Raw genomic sequence first — 20,076 nt, 5'->3', positions numbered from 1 at the left:
GTGTGTTCTGTCAAAGCAATATTGCTTTACCGTAAGTTAATACAGGAGCACAGAGGGGCTTTTGGTAAATTCAATGACATATGGTCGCCCTGGAATCAATCTCCTCTTACTAATGTGTAACTTGGTTCTATGTTAACCAAAGGTTACCCACTTATTTGGTTCCTATGTTTTGTATTTCACCCCTATTTTAAGTCTGGGTTCAAAACAACTTTCTTTTTCACATTCAAATGTGATTGCTCAACCCCTTTAAACAGCTATGAACATAGAAGTGTATAATACCAGCAATAAATAATATAAACTACAAAGTATGAGATAGAATTTAAATAATTGGTATAAGCAAAACACAAGTAGTTGGAAGTTGTCCATGAAGCATAAGTTGAAAGCAGCATCAGTAAGACCAGCGCCCTTGTTAGTTCAGCACAGACTTTCAGTAATAGAAGTGTTTCGTCAGTCATTCACATCCAGTGCCACAAAGAGTTCTCCACAATATTCAGAAAAATATCAAAGTGGCATTAGATGGAACACACCCTCAGCAAGAGTAACATGTCACCATAATCTATCTGGGTAATTTGAAGCACTCAGTACAAGCCCGATCCCATAGAGGTGTATTAATCAATATCATGCACTAATGAGGACCAGAAACTCCAAAACGGCTGTATGCATGTTAGATAAGTATGGTTCTGTAAAATGTATAGGTATAGGCACCTGTTCAGACAAGCCTATAATTTGCTGTAGGCAGCATTGAAAGCACACTGGCTCACCCACTAACCCCTGTGTTTCCTTCCCCGTTTCCTCCCCACTACCCTCTAGATTGTAAGCTCGCAAGGGCAGGGACATCCTCCTAGTGTTTCTCATACTGCTGTAATTTTAACATACAGTGATGTGAAAACTATTTGTCCCCTTCCTGATTTCTTATTTTTTTGCATGTTTGTCACACTTAAATGTTTCTGCTCATCAAAAACCGTTAACTATTAGTCAAAGATAACATAATTGAACACAAAATGCAGTTTTAAACGATGGTTTTTATTATTTAGTGAGAAAAAAAAAAAAAACTCCAAATCTACATGGCCCTGTGTGAAAAAGTGATTGCCCCCCTTGTTAAAAAATAACTTAAGGCCCCGTTCACACTGCACGCGTTTCCAGCCGCGTTTTGGAAACGCGTGCAGGTGGCCGACACGCACGACATCAGACATTGCATAGAGTGCAATGTCTGATGTTCACACTGCATGCGTTCCGGACCTGTGCGGTCCGGAAACGCATGCTGCACGCATTTTTTGTAAAAACGCATGGCTGTCCCATTCACTTTTCAGTGATGGGATCAGCCACGCAACGCATACGAACGCGGATGGCGTGCGTTCGTACGCGTTGCGGTCCGCATGCATTGCGGTCTGCGTTCTGCAGTCTGAACGGGGCCTTACTGTGGTTTATCACACCTGAGTTCAATTTCCGTAGTCACCCCCAGGCCTGATTACTGCCACACCTGTTTTAATCAAGAAATCACTTAAATAGGAGCTATCTGACACAGAGAAGTAGACCAAAAGCACCTAATAAAGCTAGACATCATGCCAAGATCCAAAGAAATTCAGTAAAAAATTAGAACAAAAGTAATTGAGATCTATCAGTCTGGTAAAGGTTATAAAGCCATTTCTAAAGCTTTGGGACTCCAGCGAACCACAGTGAGAGCCATTATCCACAAATGGCAAAAACACAGAACAGTGATGAACCTTCCCAGGAGTGGCCGGCCGACCAAAATTACCCCAAGAGCGCAGAGAAAACTCATCCGAGAGGCCACAAAAGACCCCAGGACAACATCTAAAGAACTGCAGGCCTCACTTGCCTCAATTAAGGTCAGTGTTCACGACTCCACCATAAGAAAGAAAGACACTGGGCAAAAACGGCCTGCATGGCAGATATCCAAGGCACAAACCACTTTTAAGCAAAAAAAAAAAAAAAACATTAAGGCTCATCTCAATGATTGCCATGACTTTTGGGAAAATACCTTGTGGACCGACGAGACAAAAGTTGAACTGTTTGGAAGGTGTGTGTCCCGTTACATCTGGCAAAGAAGTAACACAGCATTCAGCAAAAGAACATCATACCAACAGTAAAATATGGTGGTGGTAGTGTGATGGTCTGGGGTTGTTTTGCTGCTTCAGGACCTGGAAGGCTTGCTGTGATAGATGGAACCATGAATTCTACTGTCTACCAAAAAATCCTGAAGGAGAATGTCCGGCCATCTGTTTGTCAACATAAGCTGAAGCAATCTTGGGTGCTGCAGAAGGACAATGACCCAAAACACACCAGCAAATCCACCTCTGAATGGCTGATGAAAAACAAAATGAAGACTTTGGAGTGGCCTAGTCAAAGTCCTGACCTGAATCCTATTGAGATGTTGTGGCATGACCTTAAAAAGGCGGTTCATGCTAGAAAACCCTCAAATAAAGCTGAATTACAACAATTCTGCAAAGATGAGTGGGCCAAAATTTCTCCAGAGCGCTGTAAAAGACTCGTTGCAAGTTATCGCAAACGCTTGATTGCAGTTATTGCTGCTAAGGGTGGCACAACCAGTTATTAGGTTCAGGGGGCAATTTCTTTTTCACACAGGGCCATGTAGGTTTTGAGGTTTTTTTCTCACTAAATAATAAAAACCATCATTTAAAACTGCATGTTGTGTTCAATTATGTTATCTTTGACTAATAGTTAAATGTTTCTGCTCATCAAAAACCATTAAGTGTGACAAACATGCAAAAGAATAAGAAATCAGGAAGGGGGGCAAATAGTTTTTCACATCACTGTATGCACATGTACCAACTACACAGCAACTATGTATGTATTTGTATTTACAGTGGTGTGAAAAACTATTTGCCCCCTTCCTGATTTCCTTTTCTTTTGCATGTTTGTCACACTTAAATGTTTCTGCTCATCAAAAACCATTAACCATTAGTCAAAGAGAACATAATTGAACACAAAATGCAGTTTTAAATGATGGTTTTTATTATTTAGTGAGGAAAAAAAACTCCAAATCTACATGGCCCTGTGTGAAAAAGTGATTGCCTCCCTTGTTAAAAAATAACTTAACTGTGGTTTATCACGCCTGAGTTCAATTTCTGTAGTCACCCCCAGGCCTGATTACTGCTACACCTGTTTCAATCAAGAAATCACTTAAATAGAAGCTATCTGACACAGAGAAGTAGACCAAAAGCACCTCAAAAGCTAGACATCATGCCGAGATCCAAAGAAATTCAGGAACAAATGAGAACAAAAGTACTGTAATTGAGATCTATCAGTCTGGTAAAGGTTATAAAGCCATTTCTAAAGCTTTAGGACTCCAGCGAACCACAGTGAGAGTCATTATCCACAACTGGCAAAAACATGGAACAGTGATGAACCTTCCCAGGAGTGGCCAGCCGACCAAAATTACCTCAAGAGCGCAGAGAAAACTCATCTGAGAGGCCACAAAAGACCCCAGGACTACATCTAAAGAACTTCAGGCCTCACTTGCCTCAATTAAGGTCAGTGTTCACGACTCCACCATAAGAAAGAGATTGGGCAAAAACGGCCTGCATGGCAAATATCCAAGGCGCAAACAACTTTTAAGCAAAAAGAACATTAAGGCTCGTCTCAATTTTGCTAAAAAACATCTCAATGATTGCCAAGACTTTTGGGAAAATACCTTGTGGACCGACGAGACAAAAGTTGAACTTTTTGGAAGATGCGTGTTTCTTTACATCTGGTGTAGAAGTAACACATCATTTCTGCAAAAGAACATCATACCAACAGTAAAAAATGGTGGTGGTAGTGTGATGGTCTGGGGTTGTTTTGCTGCTTCAGGACCTGGAAGGCTTGCTGTGATAGATGGATCCATGAATTCTACTGTCTACCATAAAATCCTGAAGGAGAATGTCCGGCCATCTGTTCGTCAACTCAAGCTGAAGCGATCTTGGGTGCCGCAGCAGGACAATGACCCAAAACACACCAGCAAATCCACCTCTGAATGGCTGAAGAAAAACAAAATGAAGACTTTGGAGTGGCCTAGTCAAAGTCCTGACCTGAATCCTATTGAGATGTTGTGGCATGACCTTAAAAAGGCAGTTCAAGCTAGAAAACCCTCAAATACAGCTGAATTACAACAATTCTGCAAAGATGAGTGGGCCAAAATTCCTCCAGAGCGCTGTAAAAGACTCGTTGCAAGTTATCGCAAACGCTTGATTGCAGTTATTGCTGCTAAGGGTGGCCCAACCAGTTATTAGGTTCAGGGGGCAATTTCTTTTTCACACAGGACCATGTAGGTTTTGAGATTTTTTTCTCACTACATAATAAAAACCATCATTTAAAACTGCATTTTTGTGTTCAATTATGTTATCTTTGACTAATAGTTAACGGTTTTTGATGAGCAGAAACATTTAAGTGTGACAAACATGCAAAAGAATAAGAAATCAGGAAGGGGGCAAATAGTTTTTCACACCACTGTATTCTATTTAATGTCATGACTGTACAGTGTCTTGTATTTCTTATGTATATTTGTCCCCCATCATTTGTTTGTACTATGTACAGCGCTACGGAAGATGTTGGCACTATATAAATAAATAAATAAAAATAATAATAATAATAGGCACAATGTATACCAGCGGTTCTGAATGTGTGTCTGGCTGTCAGAGGCATAAAGAAATTATTTGCAAATTCAGTTCAGAGTTCTTGCTCACTAAAAGCTAATTTTCTGCAAATACTTTCGATTTTGTGTAGCTTAATAAGTAAGAGGGCTTTTGGTCTCATTGAGCGCCTTATACTTTCTCTATTGGTTCTGGGTCACCATGAATTTTCTGGGTACTTTGAGTCAAGAATATAAGCCAATGATTGAAGCACTCAAAGCAAAGACATACTGTAGGTTGACAGACACTTGGTAATGAAATACTGAGAAAAGTATGGAAAAAAACTCCAAGAGAGAGGTGAAGGCAATCTCAAAGAACACTGGGTAGGTTTTGTACATTCCCTATAGTTCACGCTGAATAAAAAAAAATAAATAAATAAAAAAAAAAATCAGCATCTCTCTAATTCAGGCACTTACAATCTTTACACGGGCAGATCCAGTAGTGTTTGACACAACATCAGTCTCAACTTCAATCCCTCTGTAGTCCTCACACCCTCTGCCATCTGTCCGTAAGTCATCCTGAAAAGAAATGTACAATTACAAAATAAGACAAGCGGGCGGGCACTCTGAAAACTGCAGATAGTGACGATAACTTTATCGTCTTCACGTGAACCACCCCCCGCTGCCCTCACATGAACCGTCCCCGCTGCCCAGCTCTTAAAAAGGAACACCAGTGAACACTGCTGACAGTAGCTGCTGCATGGTTTTTGACAGTTGGTAACAGCTATTTCCCACAATGCAGCAAGGTTCACAGACAGGAAACTGCCAAGAGTATGTTCTTTTCTTGTTCTTGTGGGAGGGGTTTCACCACAATATCAGCCATATAGAGCCCCCTGATGATCCATTTGTGATGGGGTATCAGCTACTGATTGGGATAAAGTTCAAGAGTCGGAGTTTCTCTTAAAGCAATCGTCCGCCCGCAGTATCTGGCTAAACTATACTGGGGGCATAGTGAATTTAGTGCCAAAGCTCGATTTGAAAAAAAAAATCGTTAAAAAAATCAAAATCGCAATTTGAGAGAAAAATCGCAATTTCAATTTTTACCTAAAATCGTGCAGCCCTACTGTAAATATTGCTTATAATATTAATATAAAGATTTAGTTAGTGTTTGCCCAATGTAAAATATTTCCTCTCCCTGATTTACCTTCTGAAATGTATCACTGGTGGTGACATCTTTCGTTTCTGCCAGTTGATCTCTATGGAATGTTTGTTACGGAGAGTTCTATACACTGAGGGAGATATTGCTTGCTTGGCAGTTGGAAAAAGTCGTTATTTCACACAACGCTACGAGGTTCAAACAGATAACTGTCAGGACCTTGGTCATGACATCACACTCTGGGAGGGGTTTCACCACAAATTATTTAAAGGGAACCAGAGATGAACGATTCACACAAAATAAACATATCAGTTGATAGCTTGTAAAGAATAAAAAATAATTTCGCCACTCTGGTGTGCCTTTTTGAGTGCTTTTTATCCATTATTGCTCCAGGAAATATCCAATATGGCCGCCGGCTCATATTTCTTCTGCTTCCAGGTTATGAGGTGTTCTGGATGTGCTGTATAGGCTATATGAGACTATAGACAAGCAGGGCTGCTGTAGGCTTTCATCTGTGTGCTTTCAACTTCATATTCTGGTATGCTTTGTGGCTGCCTGTAGGAAGTGTCTCTCATAGTAATGAAACTGCATACAGTAGATAATAATGACAGGCTGCACAGACAGAGCACACAGATCACACAGCCACACTTGTCTGTAAGGGCTGGTTCAGACGGACGCTTGCGGAGCGTTTACCGCAAGCGTTCGGAACGTCGCGGTAAACACTACCATTCAAGTGAATGGGAGCGTTTACACCGAGCTTTTGCACGCTTTTACCCGAACGCGGCGTTCGGGTCCCGATTTTCGTTCGCGTTCGAGCTGCCCCTGGAAGCGACATGTAGCTTCCAGGTAACGGTCAACCGCGACGGCTAATGTTCCCTTAGGGGAAAAAAAAACCGCGACGCATCGGAACGCGACAACGCCCCCAGACGCGACGCCACGCAGACGTCCGTCTGAACCAGCCCTTAGACAGAGATTTTTCCTGCAGCAGCAGCCCCTCCTATGTCATCAGAGCTCTCAGTATGTAAAGCATGAAATTTGAGCCAGGAGGGGGGAGGCTTGGGCTTGAAAAGACTCCACAGAAGAGTGACTCAGCTATAATGATTCCAGGTCAAACCTCGACTGAATAGTCGGTGGATTCTTATCACAGTTGATAACAGATAGATTAGACTGAGAAGAATAAAACTAAAAGCAGGGTAGGTGTTTACTGTCATGTTCCCACTGATAAATGTAATAAAATACATGAGGGTGCTTCGTCTCTGGTTCTCTTTAAAAGACACATATGACACCAGTGAGAGGCTGCCATGTTTATCTCATTTTAAACAATACAAGCGGAGCAGTGCTTTTTAGCGCTGCTAGATTTGGGCGCAGCCGGCGCCTCCATAGACTACAATAGGTATCACTCCTATTGCAGCGCTCAGTGAGTAACGTCGGAGCCGTCAGCAGACGGAGCCGAGGTTGCTTAAAAACATAATAATTTGGCCTCCAGCAATCGCTGGAAGCCAAATTATTTTATTCCCCCACTATCCATGGCGGCCTGGAGGGGGAATAGTAATTAAATCGGCCCGGACTTGTGCAGAAGCAGGATCAGCCATATACCGCTGTATCCTGCGCCCAAGTCTACCGGCGCCGATTTCAAATGTACTCAATACAAGTTTCCTGGCATACTGCTTGACTCTTTGGCTGCAGTAGAGTCTAAAACCACACATCTGAAACAGGCATGAGGATAATGTTGTCAGAAACCTCTCATCAGAATGCTTTGTCAGGGTCTATGGCTAAAAGTATTATGCTGGCAACACACAATGCAATTTCCCACCCGATGGACGGGAAGTTGTACCATGTCTAGATGTCCAAACTGGTCCCGATCAATAAAGGAATAGATTTTCCGATGATAACTAAGCAAAATCTATTCCTTTCTCGATTGGATACAGATCTGACATGTCGGAAATTAAATGCCCAATTCCCTTCAATTGAACGGGAAAGTGCATGGTTTGTGCCCAGTGTTAGAGGCAGAGGATCAACAGGACACCCAAGCAATGAGCATTGTATAATAGGAAATATATATGGCAGCCTCCATATCCCTCTCACTTCAGTTTTTATTTGAGGGGGAGGGGTGTTAAACATTAAGATTAGGAGTCATCCTGGGTTGGCTTGGGTTAAGGCAGGGGTGTCAAACTCAAATAAACAGTGGGCCGAAATTGTACACTGGGACCTAGTCGCAGGCCAACCTCAATGTCTACTGGCCAGCCACCTTCCTCCCTTATAAAGTTCTCTGGTGTCTAGTAGTCCTTCCTCCCCTATACAGTTCCCTGGTGTCTAGAGACCCCCACCCTCCCCTTTACAGTTTCCTAGTGTTTAGTGCTTTCCCCCTACCTCCCCACATGGCTTCCCTGGTGTTCTAGGGCTTCACCTCTAATATAGCTTCCCTGGTGGTCTAGAGCGGGCCAAACATAATGCAAAGTGGGGAAACCACTTGAGGGCCAAATTTGACTCGCGGGCTGGAGTTTGACATGTACGGGTTAAGGCAAAGGGCTACTTAGACACCAAGCATTCTTTGTGCCTAAAGAGCTACTAAACTGACAGGCTTTGCCTAACGTATAGTAACAGAAAATTAACAGGTTTTCCTCAGGAAGGCAGCCGCAACATACAAAACAGCGGAACACACTGGGCAGCAGCGAGACCGCACCTGTACTCCATGGAGAATGTACACCTTCTCCGCTTCGCTCAGTGTCACCGTGGCCATGCCGCACAACACCGCAACAGAGATGCCTTCCTTCCGCCAATGCTCTTGGGGAACGTCATCAAAAGGCGACCACGTGCGATTACCAGACTTCAGCCCATACAGACGATTCACAAACACGTCACCAGGGCTGCCCAGCCAGTGTGTCCACACTCCCCGCCCCTATTGTGTTGTGTTGTGTTGTGTGGTGGGTGCGGCGGAGGTGCCCTCTGCCCCATCCCTTCCCTCCCACCCCCTTAGTGTTACTGGGAGACCCCGGGAGCTGTCACCAGGAGGAAGAGACGGAAACATTGTCCGTAAGTGAGTCATATAGATCCCCTATGGTGAGAGCAGAGTGTATGTCAGACTGGTACTGCTGGAGCACAAGATTGCTACCTACATCATCACTTATATTAGGTGTTCCATTCCATGTACATAGAGGAGAGCTATTTATTATTATTAGCGAATAGTGTATATGTAATATTGTGACTGGACCTTGTTGTATCTCTTTAACAGGCAACTCAGCTAACACAGATAAGACAAAGGTGCTTCACCATTCTGGTTTCAGTTACATTACATTTTAACAGTATCCCCTGGTGATTGTAATTCTGAGAAGACAGCTAGCTCGGTGTTGCATTGCAGCCTGTCAAATGTCCCTTTTCTGCATTGTAATAGGAAGGACACTGCGTTTCCCCATGAGCAGCTGAACACTTCTAGTTAATGTTTTCCTGAATTATTCGTTTTAGCTTATGTATTTATCTTTATTATGTTTATATTGCCGGTGTGGTGAAATAATTGTACTTTTGTCATAATTTGCATCCTCTACCTTTCCGCTGCCTCACATTAACCTTCCAACCCTCCTGCCTAAATTCTGCCTATCCCTCTCTAATGCCTAAAACTACCCTTCACCCCTCCTCTGCCTAGCACTTACCTACCTTATCCTCTGCCTAAAACTACCCCCATCCCCCTGCCTAACACTAACCTACTTTTATCTTTTGCCTCAAACTACCTTCCACCCCTCCTTTGCCTAACAGTAACCTGCCCTCACTATGACACTGGCTAGAATGTCTTTTGGCTGTGGAGTAACAGATTTTCATGGATTAAGCCAATTCAATTTTACAGAACATGTTGGGGATTGTTTATTAAAAGTTATGGAGAAAAAAAACATGCGGTAGTGGCCCTATGCTACTGCGCAGGTGCGGGCCATACTTTGTGCCTGTAAAGTGTGGCAAGATACCTGAGTGACCCCCAAGCACACTGTTCTCCTACTCACCCCACCTGCCAGAAGCCGCTTCGTTGTGCATTGTGTGTCGTGCCTTCTCCCTGCTCCATAGTAACAGATGTCACCAGCTAGTGGGTATGCATCACCAGTGTGATAGCACCAATGAACTACGACGTGCTGAGATCTCCCCTGAAGTAAGCAGGGAATACAGTCAGAATAAGTTGTCAGGATCCGCACCGTCTAAAAATCATTTAATGATAAATTCCATTAAAAAAGGCATAAAACAGTGTGCCGGGTCGCCATGACGCACAGCGTTTCAGAACATAGCTCTTCCATCAGATGGCATCACAAGCACACTCTGTTTTATGCCTTTTTAATGGAATTTATCATTAAATGAAGAGTTTTAGACGGTGCGGATCCTGACAACTTATACTAACTAGTGGGTGACATTAATTGACAGTCTGTACAGCACACAGTGGGCCAGTCGCAATGCTATCATACTTTGACAACCCTATTGTCTTACTACAGCTAATCTACCTTCACAGAAATTGAAGAAACAGTCTGCTCTTTTTCTCTGTCCAAAACTTATGACCACATGTTTGATATAGTCTATGCTTCTAACCAAACCCACTCCTCTCACATTCACATTGAATTGCATCTTGCTCACTGCAAGACCATGTACAAAATGTATGAATTAATTAAATATATTACAGTATAGCTGAACAACTTTATACTGTATTCCTGATAAAGGAGTAATCCCGCACTCTTCCAAATATTCATTTTACCTATTACAATGTCCCTCTGGTCCCTGGCATCATTCCTTGAAAAATTTGTGTTATGGCTAAGAGAAGCAAATGGGGCAAGGAAGAGGAGGGGATGTAATAGGCGGGAACATTGCAGCAGGCTTGCCTCTTCCTGTCTAAAATTTGACTTTAGCTGAAATTCAGATTCTTCAAGGAGAGAATAGGGAGATTGGTAGAAATGAGAGTAGCAGTCTTTGCCCAGAGGTATGTGGATCCAGAAATTAACATACCTCTGTTCTTACCTTAGGTAACCTTGCCTCAGGCCAGGTATAATTTAATAATATTGAATTACACACCGCATTACACATCATGTACACTTAGGCTTGGTTCACTCTTGAACTAAAAATATTCTGATTCATGGAATGGAGCATAACGGACATGTAGATGTTAAGCAAAGGATCTGTTCAGACCTATGCACAACATGTCCGCTCTGTCCAGTGTCCATGTTGTACGCTATAGTAATGGAATGACTGTGCCAGACAGAAGTTGAACATGCCATAATTATAATGCTGTTATGACGTCTGATGCAACACCTATATCCGAACATCATTTCTGTGGGAGTTCCATGGAACGTTAATGGTGACCGCATATGTGCTATCACTGTCCATGGCACTAAACACCGTAATGTGAACCAAGTCTTACCCTTGTGCACTGTGCTCTTAACCGCATGCTGTAAACCCATGCAGTGTACTCTTACCCATGCACTGTATACATACATGCTGTACACTTACCTATGAGCTGTGTATCCATGCTGTGTACACCAGGGCTGTGGAGTCGGAGCAATTTTGGGTACCTGGAATTGGAGTCGGTGGTTTCATAAACTGAGGAGGCGGATGACTTTTGAACAAAACCACCGCCCTGGTAAGTATTCGACTAAGGAGTCTAAGTCGGAGCCATTTTAGGGTACCTGGAGTCGGTGGTTTCATAAACTGAGGAGTTGGAGTCGGATGATTACACTTACCTATGCACTGTATAGACCAGGCTTTCTCAACCAGGGTTCCCTGGAACCCCAGGGTTCCTTGAGTACTCTGCTGGGGTTTCTTGGCAATTTCCCCCATTGTGGGGGAAGTATAATAAAGCACACCATAATAGGTGGTACTGTAACAAGAAGCACTAAATTGGGGGCTCAGAAGACACTATAATGAGTGGCAGTGTAATGGGGGTAGTGAAATACACAGCCACACATACTTTCAAAGACCATGCCTCCTGCAAAATAAATGCAGGGGTTCCTCGAGATCAAAAAATAGTTTGCAGGGGTTCCTTGATCCAAAAGTTATTTGCAGGTTGAAAAAGGCTGGTATAGACACATGCTGTACTCTTACTCATGCCCTGTAAACACATACTCTGTACACTTTTCCTGCATGCTGCATACCTTATGCAATGTATACTTATCCACAAACGTGCACTACACTTACCCATATGCAGTAAACTGATACACTGTACACTTATCCACATGCTACACATAAGTTGTACACTTACCCACACACTGTATAGTTACACACTACAGTCTATTCTCATTATAGTAAACTCTGATATAGTAAACATTCGGGTATAGTAAACTAAGTGTCCAGGTCCCGGGCAAGCCCCATTAAAAATATATGGGAGTAACGCCTGTTAACATAAACATTGATGTAATAGAACTTTTTATAGTAAACCTGTTTTTTGGCCCTTCGGTATTCTGTATCGGTTATAGTGGAAAGGGGGCGGGCCCATGAGTCATAAATCAGTTGGAGACCCATGAGCCGTGGGTGGGCTGGCAGCCACTTGTAGCCTGCTCACTTTGGGCCTGCGGGGCTTAAAGGACAACTGTAGTATCTGAAGAATATGGAGGCTGCCATATTTATTTCCTTTTAAACAAGCCCTGCTTATCTATTTGGCTGCAGGAGTGTTTGAATAACACCAGAAACAAGCATGCAGCTAATCTTGCCGGATCTTACAATAATGTCAAACTCCTTATCTACTGCATGCTTGTTCAGGGTCAATGGCTAAAAGTATTTAGGCAGAAGATAAGCAGGATGTCCTTTAACTCTTCCTGTATTGGAAACAATATAAGATTTATACCTTTGCTACTAATGTTTTTATTTCTTAGCTGTACTACACATACAATTTATTATATCATACGTTGATTTTCAATTTAGATTGGTCGTATTCTCGATTGTGCATGCCGCAAGATGTTGGGCCGATTTGCTCGATCGGTGTGCGGCGGGAACGGCGAGCAATTTCCGGACGATCATCGATTGTGGCGAAACCCCCGGTGCTGTCCCCCCTAATGAAGAATGTCCCCCTGGTGCCCCGTGCATGGTATACATTACCTGTCCGCGACCTGCGCTTGTCCCTCTGCTGCTCCGGGCACATTCCCCTCTCCATACACGCACTCCCCATGTGGTTTCCTAGTAAGGGTGCGCGGGTGATGTCACATATGCGCACCCTTACTAGAAAAGCACGTGGGGCGCGTGTTTATGCAGAGGAGATATGACAGAGGCAGCAGTGGACAAGCGGAGGCCGTGGCCTGGTGCATTCCCCTCTCCATACACGCATGCCCCATGAGGTTTCTTAGTAAGGGCGCGTGTCTGACGTCACGCACGCCTTTACTAGGAAACCATGTGGGGTGTGCATGTATGCAGAGGAGATATCCCAGAGGTAACAAACCCTGCATTCCACCCATCGCAACCCATCCACTACTTTTTCATGCCATCCGGGTAGAAAGACATTCTAGGGAGAACACTGCTCTAAACAATCTTCAACATTAAGTATCGCCTGCATAATAGCACAGAGATGCTTGTGCACAGATTGTTCTCCGTGTATGATTGGCTCCATGCTTCTGCGCAGGCCGGAGCTTGTGCCTGCGCAGCGTTGCCATTCTCATAGAAAAAGGGGAGCTCCGCCGCAAATAATAAGAAGGTCCCGGACGGCAGTGAAGGGGTCATAGACATCAGGGATAGTTTTTGGGGCATCCAGAGACTGCCCCCTACTAACTTTTTTTTTTTTTTTTTTTTACCTTACAAGTTTACTTTAAGGCTTCTTGCACACCAAGACGTTGCATTAGGTGCCACGTTAAGGTCGCATAACGTGCACCTAACACAACGTATGGTGCTGCAAGAGCCGACGGTAGAGTGAGCCGCGTTAGGCGGCTCGAGTCCTATAATGTCTCCCAGAGTGGCGCTGATTGGCCAGCGGGACCACGTGATGCGGAGCGAGACACTCTGCATCACGTGGTCCCGCCGGCCAATCAGCGCCCGCCAGTGCAGTGAATATTAAGTAGCCATGTGCGCGGCTACTGTAGCTGGCTCTCCCCGCCTCCTCTCCGCCCCCCACTGCGCATGTGCAAACAGTCTAACGCGGCTATAGCCGCTCCAACGCCGTAGCATGCTGCACTTTGCACAGAACGTGCAGCGTTACATGTAACGCAACGTGGGCTGTGTGAACAGCCCACTTGTGTTACATTGCTGTGCGTTGGGGGAGCGTTACAGGCGCACTTACGTGCGCCTGTAACGTCTTGGTGTGTAAGCAGCCTAAAGGGAACCTTAAAGGAATACTATCGATTCACATGTTTTTTTCAATTGACACAGGAATTGTTTGGGAAGTGCTGCTTAAGTACTGGTGTATACATTTTAGTAGCAACTTCTTTGTTACTGTTATCAAAATACATTCAAAGTTTACTGACACCAAAACTGACGGCTGACTCGAGCCATGAGGAGAGGGGAAATTCCCCTCACACTTGATCAGTTACCTATGTGTAGCTCTGTGTGTGACAGAGAAGAGAGCTCAACAGCTGCAGCTCCTGTGTCCTGTGTTTCTGACTGACCTGTCTGAAGAGAGCAGAGGAAATGTAACTAATTCTCACAGCTTTTTCATACTGTTTTTGCTTTCAGAGCTTGATATGTTTGATATTTGCTTTCTGTAGTCTGATATGGAACTCTGGCTGTGCATTGAAGCAGACACCCCTTCTGCAATTGATTTGTCCCAATATAGCTAAATACTACCCTCAATAAATTACAGCTTTTGCCTCTGATATTTAACATGAAAAGTAGGAAAATGTTTACACAGCTACATTATTTGCACAGTCATTTTAGAACACTTGAGTATCGATAGTATTCCTTTAACTGAGAGGGATATGGATGTTTCCTTTTAAACAATACCAGTTGCCTGGCAGTCCTACTGTCTCTTTGGCTCTAGTAGTGGCTGAATCACAGACCTGAAACAAGCATGCAGCTAACCCAGTCTGACTTCAGTCAGAGCACCTGATCTGCATGCTTGTTGAGGGGCTGTGGCTAAAAGTATTAGAGACACAGGATCAGCAGGAGATTTGGGAAACTGGTATTATTGTAAAAGGAAAAATCCATATCCTTCTCAATTTAGGTTCCCGTTAAGGTGCATACACACATAATACTAATCTCAGACAAGCTGGGCTTCTTGGCCACCTCGGCTGACAATGGAGCATGAGTTCAGGTATACCCCAAGTTCATTTAAAGATGCGGCAACACCCGAGTGCATTTTTCTTTTCCTCACCTCTCCTGCTGGAAGCTGCTCTGTCATTCGCTGCGCATGGTCCCTGCTTCCCCCTCCATAGCAATAGACACATCATCCTGCTATTTTAGAGCGTGGTGTCTGCAGCACTCGGCCCCAAACTGTTGCTCAAGGCACTGGGGTCCTACTCCTTTGGGTGACAATAGATGTGCGTAAGCACTCACATTAACACTTCCGGACCTCGTTGAAATCTACATCCTGCAGGTGGCTGCAGGGCTCTGACAGGACGTAGATTTCACCTTCCCCGCCGTGCTCTACCGCCACTCTGCACCGAACGCAGGTCACTCGCCCAGCTGTCTATATGATGGCAGAGCTCTTTGGGCAGGTCAGGAACAGTGGTCATTGGCTTCTGACCACATGATCACTGTGAGCCAATCACATTGGCTCACATTGATGGACAAGGTCAGGAGCCAATGAAAGCATCTTCTGGCCTGCTCACAGAGCTCTACCGTCATAGTGACAACAAAGAGAGGCCTGCGGTGGATGCAGAGCGGTGAGATCGGTGGTAGCAGCGGGTATGTGTGGCAACTCGTCGGTAAGCGCTGTTTTGTTGAACCAGCAGTCTCTGGTCCTGCTGGTACACAATATGAAGTACAAAGATCTGCTTTGGCAACATCATCAACATGCTGGCCATTTACTATGAAGTTTGTAGTAGATAATGGAATTAGTATTTCATTAATATAGTTTCCCTGGTCATTCAACATTGTACATTCCATATTGCCACAGGTTTCAGCAAGATGCTAATATAAGTTGAAATGCTGCCATTGCTAGCTGTGTACTCCTCCATGTGGTACAAATGATGCTATCATCAGTGGTGTATCGCTCCCACCACGCTCAGTAGATATAGGAATGGCCTTTCTTAATGAATATTTATTCATCAATACCATGGGACATTGTCAAGAGGATATTAATGTTAAATAGTTTTTTATTTGATTTACTGTTTTTGTTTGTTTGTTTGTTTTTTCTTATTTAATCTAGCTCCTCATCTGTCAAATGTGTTGTGTGATTTAATGGACACCTTTACAGGGCTTCATGTTTTGTTTATATTTGTATCACACAAATGAAAAGTTGAGTCATTTTTACTCCTACCGGTAGTAAAGTCCCAGTGACTTCAGCTGAGTGGAGGGCAGGGCAGAGTCAGGACAGGTGTTGTTAAGGAAGTGACACTGTAAGGAATTGCAGGCTGCTTCCGTGTCGGCACCTGGCTTTTACAGATCTGCTGTAGGTTTGCTCTTCAGCCTTTGTGTTTTCTATTCCAGTTACAATGTAAGTCTGTGATCGAGAATCTGTATTTGTGTTCTGTGTGTTGAAATGTTTGATTTGTAAACTTTAGTACTTAGCTGCCTGTAGTAGTCAGAAAACTTTGAGATGTTTTTGTTGGGATTCCTCTTTTCAGTTGTTTATGGTAGTGACTTATGAAAATGAAATGCAGTTTATTTGATGGAATGGCTCTAGCCATACAGTAGCAGTTATGATGCGGTAAATATTATAGTACAGTATTATACTGTATTTCCATCTTTCTAATGATTCTGTCAGCTTGAGTGTATCTTGTTGTGAACTTTCTACCCTGTGACTTAACATTCAGCGGAGGAAAATAGGCTGCCACACACATCAAAGTAACCAAGCAGCTCTGGGGACCCAAACCACTAGGAATGTATAGGGGATAAAAGAGACCGAAAAGCCCTCCTACTAATAAGCAATGCTTGGTGGAATTTGCCTTCTTAAAACAGAAGGAAATTTGCAATAATTCAGTTATAAGTGAACATTGCATTGTGGATAACGACAAATGGTTACTATGAATATAACCTCTCAGGTTTTTTTACGGTCCATATTAACGGAAACGAAAAAGTGTAGTTAGAAGAACATGGCAACTGCCATCTATATTCACTGTTATGGTGATGGACTTAGTAGAGGACCTCTACACTGACTAGATTCAAGTCGTTGCACACAAACGAGTGACGTCACTCAAATTACATTACCCGGCAAAAAGAAACGACTTGTAGTTTAAACGACATTGTTCGCACAAACTGATATTTCAAATGATTATGTCATTCAAAAACTGTGCATGCAAGTGAAAGTTACGTTTCACACGATATGCGCGCATGCTCTGGAACAATCTTGTTTGAACAACATTTTACATACTGTCTGACTGCATGATAGCTGCCTAGTATATCCCAGCATTGATCCACCAGTTGGATCTGCCAGAGTATGCGATATAGGTCCCTTATCGTTGTTTAATGTCGTTTAGCTTCATTTTGCATATGGATTGTTGTCTGATATGGTGATATCTGTCATTCGGACGTTTCACTTTCATCCAACGTCCGTGCGAGGCTTTAAAGGGTACTTGAGTTGACATGTGACATGAGATAGACATGTATGTACAGTTCCAAGCACACAAATAACTATGCTGCGTTTCTTTTTTTTTTTCTTTTGCTGCCTTAGTTTTTTTCCCACTTGAGCTGAGAATGGACATTTTTTTTGTCCATTCTCAGCACATTGCTAAACTGTCAGTGAACGGCTCCTATTTTAGGGTGCATATTATGTCGGCGCCGCTCAGTTCGGGGCAGGGAGAGCCGAATGATGGCTTTCCCCACTGCTGCTAAACTACGGGACGGCGTTAAATACTATTCCCCCTCCGAGTTGTTGCAACTCGGAGGGAGATGTAATTCGTGGTCTGGCAGCCGCCAGAGCCCCGAATTGCCGCTACGCGGGGCACGCATCATAGCATTGCTACTATAACGGCGCTGAAATGAACTGATCCACTGCTATGACGGCGCCGAAATGAACTGATGTGCCTATTTTATGTATAGGAGCTGTTCACACTTGTCAGCCTGCAGTGGATGAAGGACTGGCCAGACAGTGCTTAAGTGACAATCCCACAACTTGGCGCTGACTTGAGCATTGCAAAGCTAGAGTGGGAGCAGCTATCGAACCAGCATTCCATCCAGTGCCTGCTGACGTCTAATCTAATGTCACGTGGTGCACATGGCTACGTAGCACCAGTCATGCTCCATTTTCTAAGGTATTTGGACTATTTTTTAACATTTCATTTATATCTTATGCACTACTGGAAGAACGCAGGAGACAGTGAGCTCATAAAAAGCTGGAAAGGGATATTCGGTGGACATGAGCTTTATGCTTTTCTATGGCTTCAATTATGACTGCACTATCTATTAAAAAACATTCTGTTATGTAAATTTTAGGTACTCAACACATGTTAAGCATACCCCAGTGGGTGGGCTTAGATGGTACATGAAATTGTCATAGTCAGTACATTATATTATCTTTAAGATTAAAAAAGTGTTAGCTAAGTGTAACTTCAAGGACTGCAGACTATATATACATACCATACATGTTTGTACTGACTAACTGTTAAAAGATACCTAAAATGCAGTCCTTTATAAGAACACAGCATGACATTCTACACATAAAACTGAAATGCAGTATAATCTCATTATAGTGAACCCCAAGGAACCAGGAAAAGTGGTTTACGATATCGGAAGTTTACTATATCAGAAATTGTCCAGCATGCCCTGGTACATTATCTGCTGCAAAAGACCAACTCTGTCCTCCCACTGGAGGTACAGTACAAGCACTTGCACATGTGGTGGACTACACGGTTAAATATACCTTAGGGCTGCATAGCCAGGCTGGACAAACTGCTGGTACAGTATCCAGGGCTTTTTAAAATTGCAGACGTAACTGAATTGAGGCAGCCATTCCCTTCCTATGAGTGGTTCCGATACCTCTGGGTGGGACTTGCAGCATGTGTCCTTTAAAACTTTCTGCTCACACTTGAGCTAATCATGAAGCCTCTCTTCAAAATGTAGCCAATCATAAGCCACTTGCATTTTTAATGTGAATGGCTCCGATACCTCTATGGGCAGGACTTGGCGCTCACCTCTCCACTCTCTTTAGTTTTGCAGCAAGTAAGCCCGCACTGATCTGCACTACAAGTGAAAGTAGCCTGTACTGCGCTCCACAAACTACCTGGAGCATCATCCCTAATAAGGGAAGAGATACCCTGGAGTGCGTACATTCCTGTGGGAGGACTGTAGTGATTCTTTTATCAGTTATTGCAAAATGGAAGTGGTAACGCTGCATCCTCTTTTGTTTACATTCACATTATTCCTCATTTTCCCCAGGCTGCTTATTTGTACTGTACTGTATATCCAGCGCCGGTGCCATTTGTCTTGTCTTACAAATGTTATCAGGCACCAACCCACCTGCAACCAGCCTGAAGAGAGCAGCAGACCATGGGTTCCACACTGACATATGATGCATGCACCACCCACTGTTTACTATATCCAGAGGAGCGCCACGAAGGGGCCAAAAAACATGTTTACTATAACAGAAATTTTATTATATCAGAGTTTACTATACCAGGCGTTGCTCCCGTAGACTTATAATGGAGATTGGCCGTCTTGGAGAGGTAGTTTACTATATACAAATGTTTACTATATCAAAGTTTATTATAACAAGATTATACTGTACTTGTTTTAGGAGGACCAGTATTTTTAGAGGAATTGGGAATTGCATCAGTTAATTGTAGGGTTGCTCATGTGCATTCCAGCATGTGATTCTCTGTAGCAGGTAGTGATACTGGTCGTAGATGGAATCTGGTTTTGTAAGCCGTATGGGATGACAGTGTGATACACTCACATGTGACACATTCAGCAAACAGCCATTTCATATGCCATTTATAAACCATGTGCAATGATTCTGCATAGGATGGGCAAATACATTCTAAGAAAGAGTACACTAACATTCCACTGATTTAGTTTTATGAATTTTTGAATAACACAACCACACACACGCTACACTACATTACATCATAGCACCAAAAGGGAGCTTTGTGTACATTGTAAACAATACCCAATCACACTTTTTGTATGTGCACTACTATGGAATTAGGGTCCAGTAAACCTGAAAGTGGCCTCTTGTGTGAGGAATCTTGCTGCCTGCTGGGCTATGGGGACAGTCAAATAAGCTGAATAGCTACTGAAAACGGTGGCAGCGGTTATCTCAGAAAGCAGAAACTGGTTGGTTAGTCTAGGGCTGGAC

General features: G+C 43.4%; 2 protein-coding genes across 6 annotated transcripts in view; one reads left to right on the top strand and one right to left on the bottom strand.

Annotated features, from left to right (window-relative positions):
- The window catches only part of EXOSC7 (exosome component 7), a 61,706-nt gene extending 53,115 nt beyond the window's left edge, over window positions 1-8,591 (bottom strand). The window contains exons 1-2 of the mRNA XM_068236329.1: window positions 8,428-8,591; window positions 5,066-5,167 (exon numbers count right to left, since the gene is read on the bottom strand). Coding sequence (XP_068092430.1) covers window positions 5,066-5,167; window positions 8,428-8,484 — 159 coding nt within the window. The 5' untranslated portion in view covers window positions 8,485-8,591. The remainder of the gene's footprint in view (window positions 1-5,065; window positions 5,168-8,427) is intronic.
- Window positions 1-20,076, top strand: part of ZDHHC3 (zinc finger DHHC-type palmitoyltransferase 3) — a 321,718-nt gene that overhangs the window by 215,452 nt on the left and 86,190 nt on the right. For 2 of the 5 annotated variants that reach the window (XM_068236324.1, XM_068236328.1), the window contains exon 1: window positions 8,351-8,777. The exons of 1 other annotated variant lie outside the window; for it this stretch is intronic. The gene's annotated coding sequence lies outside the window, so the exon portion shown is untranslated. Of the gene's footprint in view, window positions 1-8,350; window positions 8,782-16,205; window positions 16,279-20,076 lie in introns of those variants that run through there. 2 more of the 5 variants (XM_068236326.1, XM_068236327.1) reach the window with 2 other exon arrangements.

The sequence above is a fragment of the Hyperolius riggenbachi genome, chromosome 5 (genome assembly GCF_040937935.1).
Source record: "Hyperolius riggenbachi isolate aHypRig1 chromosome 5, aHypRig1.pri, whole genome shotgun sequence".
Classification (NCBI taxonomy): Eukaryota; Metazoa; Chordata; class Amphibia; order Anura; family Hyperoliidae; genus Hyperolius; species Hyperolius riggenbachi.
This window is presented reverse-complemented; position numbering and strand designations above follow the sequence as displayed.